The sequence below is a fragment of the Sus scrofa genome, chromosome 2, assembly GCF_054392235.1.
Source record: "Sus scrofa isolate SSC_HxYL_T2T_F1_AM1 chromosome 2, Sscrofa_HxYL_maternal_Yorkshire_Landrace_v2.0, whole genome shotgun sequence".
NCBI lineage: Eukaryota > Metazoa > Chordata > Mammalia > Artiodactyla > Suidae > Sus > Sus scrofa.
This window is the reverse complement of record NC_139384.1, coordinates 78,159,805-78,169,422: the sequence shown is the minus strand read 5'-3', so window position 1 is coordinate 78,169,422 and position 9,618 is coordinate 78,159,805. Positions and strand designations below refer to the sequence as shown.

General features: G+C 37.4%; 1 protein-coding gene across 1 annotated transcript; it reads left to right on the top strand.

Annotated features, from left to right (window-relative positions):
• The first annotated feature begins 374 nt into the window (after positions 1–374).
• LOC100524668 (olfactory receptor 7E24-like) lies at positions 375–9,390 on the top strand. The gene is made up of 2 exons (XM_021082507.2): positions 375–395; positions 8,428–9,390. Exons 1-2 carry the CDS (start codon positions 375–377, stop codon positions 9,388–9,390), a joined length of 984 nt encoding a protein of 327 aa, XP_020938166.2.
• Positions 9,391–9,618: the final 228 nt, after the last annotated feature.

Here is a 9,618-nt window from a genome sequence, read left to right as displayed (position 1 = left end):
TCTCTGACATCAACATCATGAATATTTTCTCAGGTCAGTCTCCCAAAGCAATAGAAATTAGAGCAAAAATAAACCCATGGGACCTCATCAAACTGAAAAGCTTTTGCACAGCAAAGGAAACCAAAAAGAAAACAAAAAGACAACTTACAGAATGGGAGAAAATAGTTTCAAATGATGCAACTGACAAGGGCTTAATCTCTAGAATATACAAGCAACTTATACAACTCAACAGCAAAAAAGCCAATCAATCAATGGAAAAATGGGCAAAAGACCTGAATAGACATTTCTCCAAGGAAGATATACAGATGGCCAACGAACACATGAAAAAATGCTCAACATCACTGATTATAAGAGAAATGCAAATCAAAACTACCATGTCAGAGTGGCCCTCATTAATAAATCCACAAATAACAAGTGCTGGAGGGGCTGTGGAGAAAAGGGAACCCTCCTGCACTGCTGGTGAGAATGTAAACTGGTACAGCCACTATGGAGAACAGTTTGGAAATACCTTAGAAATCTATACATAGAACTTCCATATGACCCCGCAATCCCACTCTTGGGCATCTATCCGGACAAAGCTCTACTTAAAAGAGACACATGCACCCGCATGTTCATTGCAGCCCTATTCACAATAGCCAGGACATGGAAACAACCCAAATGTCCATCGACAGAGGATTGGATTCGGAAGAAGTGGTATATATACACAATGGAATACTACTCAGCCATAAAAAAGGATGACATCATGCCATTTGCAGCAACATGGATGGAACTAGCGAATCTCATCCTGAGTGAAATGAGCCAGAAAGACAAAGACAAATACCATACGATATCACTTATAACTGGAATCTAATATCCAGCACAAATGAACATCTCCTCAGAAGAGAAAATCATGGACTTGGAGAAGAGACTTGTGGTTGCCTGATGGGAGGGGGAGGGAGTGGGAGGGATCGGGAGCTTGGGCTTATCAGACACAACCTAGAATAGATTTATAAGGAGATCCTGCTGAATAGCATTGAGAACTATGTCTAGATACTCATGTTGCAACAGAACAAAGGGTGGGGGAAAAACTGTAACTGCAATGTATACATCTAAGGATGACCTGACCCCCTTGCTGTACAGTGGGAAAATAATAATAAAAAAATAAATAAATAAATTAGATTAATGTAAAAAAAAATAAAAAAAATAAAATAAAAATCTCTAGGTTGAGCCATGTTGCTGCAAATAGCATTATTTCATTATTTTTTATGGCTGAGTAATATTCCATTGCATGTGTGCGTGTGTGTGTATACACACACACACACACTATATATATATATACACCACAATTTATCTACTGATTACATTTAGGTTGCTTCCATGGCTACTGTAAATAGAGCTGCTATGAACATATGGGTGCATGTATATTTTCAAATTATGGTTTTCTCTGGATAAATGCCCAGGAATGGGACTTCATGATCACACGCTAACACTCTTTTTAGTTTTTTAAAGAAGCTCCATACTGTTCTCCATATTACTGGCCTACATTTTGAATGTATACCTCTGTGAGACTTCCTGAAGTATTTAATCAAACAGTTACCTCCCTGATAAGTATATGAAAATAGGAAGTTGTCTAATGTACCAATATATATCAACTCAGCAGAAAAATGAAAAAATGGGCTGTCATTCAAAATAGCAAGAAATATCCACCTCCAATGCCCACATCTATTTCCACTGCTAAAATACACGTTGTCAACCAGGACAATCAAAAGAAAAATAGGAAGTTCTCCTTGGAGATGTAAATCTTAACTGAAAAAAAAAAGAAAATATATCTAATTCTGAATATAAAAGACCTAATTCTCTCTAAATTTCATTATTAGTTAATGGATTTGCAGATTTAAGGCATATTTAACTTATTTATTTATTTATTTATCTTTTAAAATGATTTTTATCTTTTCCATCATAGCTGGTTTACAGTGTTCTGTCAATTTGCTACTCTACAGAAAAGTGACCCAGTCACACATGCATATATACATTCTTTTTCTCACATTATCCTCCATCATGCTCCATCATAAGTGATTAAATGTAGTTCCCAGTGCTATACAGCAGGACCTCATTGCTTATCCATTCCAAAGGCACTAGTTTGCATCTACTAAACCCAAATTCATTATATGTTTTTAATTGATAGAATATGAGTTATTTTTATAAGAATCCCTATAATTTGGAAGTCAGAAGTGAGTCATACATTTGAGCTTTCTCCTAAGATGAGGAAGGTTCCAAACTCTTCCAAGGATAGCCCCTTTTCTCCTTTCCTGCTTTCGCTAATATCAGCAAGTCCTCAGAGGCTGGGAGGACCTGGACCTATTTGGCTAATTATGAGCTTCTGAGCATTGAGCCCCCAAGGTCCCACAAAGGTAAATAATCACTTTTGCCTTCCAGCTCCTCAGTTTCTGGTTCCAGTCCAGTGGGATTCATACCTATATGTTCTCTTCCCAGAGTCATCCATTGCCTGCATCAGAGGACCCATGCTAGTCCTGAGAACAGTGCTTGAGTTTTCATTGCTTACGAGGCAAGAGAGGGGTTTTGGGATCATCAGTCTTTGCTCATGCCCCAGCAGAGATGCAGAGCAGCCGGTGAGTGCCCAGGGAGAAACTGGATGGAAGACAGGCTGGAGGAGCATTTTTTTCCCTTTATCACTGAGATAAGCAGGACAGCTATAGGGGAGGGAATCAGTATCCAATGTTTCAGCTAGAGATCTATGAGGTTTAAATCCTGGTTCTGTTGGGGGTGCAGGAACTCTCACAAACAATGTTATTTTTTTTTTTTATTTTCCCACTGTACAGCAAGGGGGTTAGGTTATCATTACATGTATACATTACAATTACATTTTTCCCCCACCCTTTGTTCTGTTGCAACATGAGTATCTACACATAGTTCTCAATGCTATTCAGCAGGATCTCCTTGTAAATCTATTCTAAGTTGTGTCTGAAAAGCCCAAGCTCCCAATCCCTCCCACTCCCTCCCCCTCCCACCAGTAAGCTACAAGTCTCTTCTCCAAGTCCATGATTTTCTTTTCTGAGGAGATGTTCATTTGTGCTGGCCATCGACAGATGATTGGATTCGGAAGATGTGGTATATATACACAATGGAATACTACTCAGCCATAAAAAAGAATGACATAATGCCATTTGCAGCATCATGGATGGAACTAGAGAATATCATACTGAGTGAAATGAGCCAGAAAGACAAAGACAAATACCATATGTTATCACAAACAATGTTATTTTCATCCTGCACTGATTCTAGCACCTGTAGACATCTCTCCCACCACAGCAGGAAATATTTCCTTCTATACTGTCTGCTAATCACCAAAATGATCATGAAGGTGATGATGACAATGATGGAAATGATGACATTGATCACAATATCATGAACATTTTATGTAGGGTTTCCTAGTGCCAGACTCTGAGATAAGTATTTTTTTTTTCTTTTTATGGCTGCACCTGCAGCATATGGAAGTTCCCTGTCTAGGAATCAAGTCAGAGCCACAGCTGCAAGCTGGGCCATAGCCACAGCAACACCAGATCAGAGCTGCACATGCGACCTGCTAGATCCTTAACCCACCAAGTGAGGCCAGGAATCGATCCTGCATCCTCGTGGACACTGTGCCATGTTCTTAACCCTCTGAACCACAATGGGAACACTGAGATAGGATTTTTTAAGGTTACTTGTTAACTTTTTTCTATATAACCTCCCCGAAAAAAGAACAACCTTCACTATCATTATTTTACAGGTAAGGACAGGAAAACATTTATATGTACTAGTATGTAAATATAGTCTTGGATAGAAAGGGGTGGAGTCAGATTTGAATGCAAAATTCAGACTCCATTCACAGGGCATCTAGACATATTTTCATCTGTCAGTCCAACTTGATATTTCTCTTTTCTGTCACTGCTGCCAGAGACCCACTGTTTACTATGCTCTTCCTTTCGGGATTCCTATAAGACCACATTGGCGAGTAGAAGGTGTCACCTGCTGCATAAGTTATAGGAAGTGGAGTTCCCATTGTGCCTTAGCGATAATGAACCAGACTAGTATCCATGAGGATGGGGGTACAACCCCTGGTCTTCCCCATTGGGTTAAGGGTCTGGCGTTGCTGCGAACTCTGCTGTAGGTCGCAGACACTGCTTGGATCTGGAGTTGCTGTGGCTGTGCTATAGGTCATCAGCTGCAGTTCTGATTTGACCCCTAGACTGGGAATGTTTCCATATGTTGCAGGTGTGTCCCTCAAAGAAAAAAAAAAGTCATAGGAAGTTATCCGAGACCATAGGTGGAAGTCACAGAACTTGTTGACACACAGTGATCCAGGACAGTTCTCTCTCTTTCTTTGCCCTGTTCCTTGATTTTGTTTTACTATCTACTTCCTCCTTCATGCTTATAATTTATTTCCCTTCAGTCTCTAAAGGAGACATAAAATCAGAGTGTTGGGTTACATTCTTAGTCAGGAAACAGGAAGTAGTTAAAAGATATACCTTAGGAAACAGAGCTCTGAACCTCGGCTTAGACTCTCTGAAGTGGAAGGAAACAATGGACATGGTCAGTGCATGGGCTTCAGAGACACTCCATTTAATTTTAAATCCCTCTGTTCTATTCATTATCTGTGTGACCCAAGACAAGTTCTTAGGATCTCTGAGCCTCAGCTTTATCATCTGAATTGATCTCCAGTCCATATAACTGTAATGATTAAGCATTAAACATAATAAGTACTGAATATGTGAGTAACTATGAGATGGATGCTTGCAGTAAGTATATTTTTGGCATTATCATTATCGTTATTATTAAATGCCATGTATTTCAGTAATACAAAGTTTTAGTTTTCTTCAGAGCCCTGAGAAAACACTTTATTTTTGTCCTTACAAGGTGGTTTCTGAGTGGCTGGAGGGAAACAACTGAATCACTTTCATGTATTTTTTAGCTATAATTTCTTTATCCATAATTGACTCAAATAAGCAACTATCCAAATGCCTCTCTATAAAAATAGACAGACTATGGTAACCATAATATAAAGGAACAAACTGTTAATACACTTGATAAAACTGAGGGATCTCAAAGGCATTACGATCACAAAACCATAATGACTTAATCATACCTCTTGTCTCAGAAGATTATGACCTGCATGGTTCTTTGTAAAATCAACTGTACCTCAAACATACCAAATTTTAAAAATTTAAAAATTGATAGTTTATAATTGCTTACTACTACTTTAGTACATTTTAGAACATCATTTTGGATGGATATTTATTATTATTTTTTTACAATCTTATTTTAATGCTTTTGGATAACTCAAAATCTAAATCTGAGATCAGTTTGTTTCAATATTTGCTTTAACAGGTATCACAACTGAAGAACATAATTCATAAATATGTATAGGGCCAAATAAAGGTAAGAAAAAATCACATTCATTTCTGCTTCCAGAGAGCCTATATCTGGCTTGGCACAGAGTAAGCTGCAAGCAAAACTATTTTTACTAAATATTGAATAGACCTCCTTGTTTCATCTGAAAGAGAGCTTAGGCAGTGTGACTTCCACATGGAGGGTAGTTTCTTCCTTCTAGAGATGTCCCACAGCACTGGACAAACAATAAAACAGTGCTTTGGTGTATCTCTGTCAGAGATTTTCTGAGGAAATCTATCATTTTCTACTTAATGGAATATAAAATATTCATTTAAAAACATGATATTTTCTTTATAAAGAAAGGGAGAGTGAGAGAGAGAATTTTATTGTGTGAATTAAGACACACTTTAAGATTTCTACATGTTTCATGAATGAATTCCCTGGAACATAATGGGCTTCTATCTCTCTACAGTACAATAAAATAAAAGGTCCTTAAATAATTTCTTAGGATTGCATTTCATTGATAAACCCATTCTTCCAACTATGATTCAAACTCTGATTTAAGTTTTTTAGTTTTTATTAGAGAAGGGTTGATTTACAGAGTTGTGTCAATTTATTAGATTATAGTTGATTGACAGAGTCATGTCATAGTGCAGGATGCAAAATTCATACACAGAAATCTATTGCACTTACCATTGCATCAAAAAGAATAAAATCCTAGGAATAAAACACAAACAGATGGAAAGATATACCATGATCTTGGATTGGAAGAATCAATACTGTCAAAATGACCAAGGCAATCTATAGATTCAGTGCAATCCCTATCAAATTACTAATGACATTCTTCAGAGAATAAGAACAAAATATTTTAAAATTTGCATGAAATAAAAGAAATTAAAAAATAAAATACTTAAAAAAAAGAAATACAAATGACACCAAGTAGCCAAAGCAATATTGAAAAAGAAAAACAGAAATGGAGGAATCAGGCGCTTTGACTTTAGCCTATACTACAAAGCTACAATCATCAAAACAATATGGTATTGGCACAAAAAAAAAAACCCAGAAATAAAGAACAATGAAACAGGATAGAAAGCCCAGAAATGAAATGATCCATTTGATAGTAATCAATAAAGTTAATATTTACTGTTGTGATTTAAAATAAAAGCAGAAATGAACACAAGCACCTATGTCAACTAATTTATGACAAAGGAGGCAAGAGCATAGAGTGGAGGAAAGACAGTCTCTTCAGTAAGTAGTGCTGGGAAAAATGGACAGCTGCATGTAAAAGAACGACATTAGAACATTTTCACACCATACCAAAAAAAAAAATACCCTCAAAGTGAATTAATTACCTAAATGTAAGGCCAGATACTATAAAACACTTTGAGATATAGGCAGAATGCTCTTTGACATAAATCACAACATCTTTTTTGATCCACCTCCTAGAGTAATGGCAATAAAAAACAAGAATAAATCAAACCAAATTTGCTTATAAATTTCTTAACCGTACATAAGAAGGTTGGCTTTGATGAGAAATCAACCATTCACAAACGTTTGGGATTACAGACATATTTAAGAATGGTTGGAGTTCCCATCATGGTGCAGTGGTTAACGAATCCAACTAGGAACCATGAGGTTGCAGGTTTGATCCCTGCCCTTGCTCAGTGGGTTAAGGATCCGGTGTTGCCATGAGCTGTGGTGTAGGTTACAGATGCAGCTCAGATCCCACATTGCTGTGGCTCTGGCGTAGGCTGGCGGCTACAGCTCTGATTAGACCCCTAGCCTGGGAACATCCCATAAGCCACGGGAGCGGCCCAAGAAATGGCAAAAAGACAAAAAAAAAAAAAAAAGGAATTGTTATCAAGCCTCTGAAAACAAAAACAGCAAAAAGCAAACTCAACCTCAGACATTTCCCTGAGATAGTACAGACTGATGAAAATCACCAAAAAATGAAAAGTAGGTACAGAATATTCATTAAAAGTTAAATAATGTTTAATCGCTGGTGCACTGTAAATCAATACCATCTTTAATTAGTGATGCATGATTTTGTGCCTATAACAAAAGCAAATTTATGAAAATATGAAGTGCAGCAAGAACAAATATTTATATGTTTGAATTATATTTTAGTGGTTGGACCAGATGGCCTACATATTTAAGTGAGTACTGGTCTCCATAAAAGATGGCTGTCATAACCAAATTATGAAAACAAAACATGAAAATAATTGCCATATAAAAATACAGAGTATGACTGTTTGATTTTAATTTAGGATCCTTAATGTAGTTTTATCTCTCCAAGTGTTACACTCCAAATCAAGAGAATTTGTATAAGATTAGGTACTTTAATTTTTTTAATTTATTAATTTATTTCCCACTTTATTAAATTTATTAGGGTATATTTACTTACACTGTTGAGTCAATTTCTGCTGTGCAGTATAGTGACCCAGTCATAATATACATATATTCTTTTTCTCATATTGTCTGCAATCATGATCTATCCCAATGACAGGATACAGTAGTTCCCTGTGCTACATGGAAGGACCTCATTGCTTATTCATTCTAAATACCTTATAGTGCTTCATAGTTTCATTTAATTGGAACAATTTTCTCTTGAAGAGAATATTCATTCTATTTTTCAAATTGAGGACTGATATTTTACTGTGTTCAAGAATTTATTATCTCAAGAATTCCTTTCTTCTATAACATTCTTCAGCCTAACATCTCTAACATGACTGTGTACAGAAAAAGGTGAATAACCCAGACATGAAGAAGAAAATTCTTTTAAGAACTCAAATAGAAATATTCATGAAGGTCCTGAGGTGTATGGTCCTCAAGTATGAATATTTTACTGGTAGCGTTCTTGAATCAAAAATGTATACACTTATCTGGGTGTCTTGTTTTGTTTAGTCCAGCCATCTCTCTAGATTTTTTTTTTCAGCTGCACCTGTAGCATGTGGAATTAACTGGGCTAGGCATAGAATCTGTGGCATAATAGTCGCCCAATATACCAGAGAGACAATGCTAGATCCTAAACCCACTGCACTGCAAGAGAACTCCAACTATCTCTTCTTCTTCAAAAGGTGTCTCTTCTACATGGAACTACAGAATCTTACACATGTCTCAGAATTCCTCCTCATGGGACTCTCAGAAGATCCAGTACTTCAGCCCTTCATACTTGGGCTCTTCCTCTGCATGTACCTGGTCACCATACTTGGAAACCTGCTCATTATCCTGGCTGTCAGTGCTGATTCCCACCTCCACACCCCCATGTACTTCTTCCTTTCCAATCTGTCTTTGGCTGACATTGGTTTTATCACCACCACAGTCCCAAAGATGCTGGTGAATATCCAGGCACACAGCAAATCCATCACTTATGCAGGCTGCCTCACTCAGGTGTCCTTTTTTTTCCTCTTTGGCTGTTTGGACAGTCTACTCCTGGCCGTGATGGCCTATGACCGGTTAGTGGCCATTTGTTACCCCCTGCACTACCTGGTTATCATAAAGCCCCACGTATGTGGTTTGTTGGTCCTGGTGTCATTTTTCATTAGCCTTTTGGACTCCCAGATTCACTTCTTGATGATTTCACAGCTTACCTTCTGCACAAATGTGAAAATCCCTAATTTCTTTTGTGATGCTCCTCAACTTCTCCATCTTGCCTGTTCTGACACCTCCATTGATGACATATTAATCTATTTTACTGGTGCCATTTTTGGTGGGATTCCCATCTCAGGGATCCTTTATTCTTATACTCAAATTGTTTCCTCCATTCTGAGAATTCCATCAACAGGTGGGAAGTACAAAGTCTTTTCTACCTGTGGCTCTCACCTGTCAGTTGTTTGTTTATTTTATGGAACAGCTCTTGGGGTGTACCTCAGTTCAGCTGTCTCCCCTTCCCCCCAGAAGAGTTTAGTGGCCTCAGCGATGTACACCATGGTCACCCCCATGTTAAACCCCTTCATCTACAGCCTGAGGAACAAAGATATCAAGAATGCCTTGTGGAGGATTATCAACAGAATAGCCTAATTTCAGTATCTGTCTTATCCTTTTGGTTCACAGGACAGGAAAATGCAGCAAAATCCAATATGCACAACAAGAAATTTTGAATATGAACTCACATGTTATGTATGGACCCATATCGCCCTTTGTCATTTGTTTATACAGCTGTTACTCTCAGTATAACTCTAATGAAATTGGGGGGTTATTTTTGATTTACTACTTAAGTCGGTTACTCCAGGATTATGTATAGTACAT

Excerpts from the sequence above, each read along its gene's own strand:
- LOC100524668 (XM_021082507.2), top strand. The coding sequence starts at position 375 with ATGTCAGAGTGGCCCTCATTA. Across the intron at positions 396-8,427 it reads TGTCAGAGTGGCCCTCATTA|TATCTCTTCTTCTTCAAAAG; the intron begins ATAAATCCACAA and ends GAGAACTCCAAC.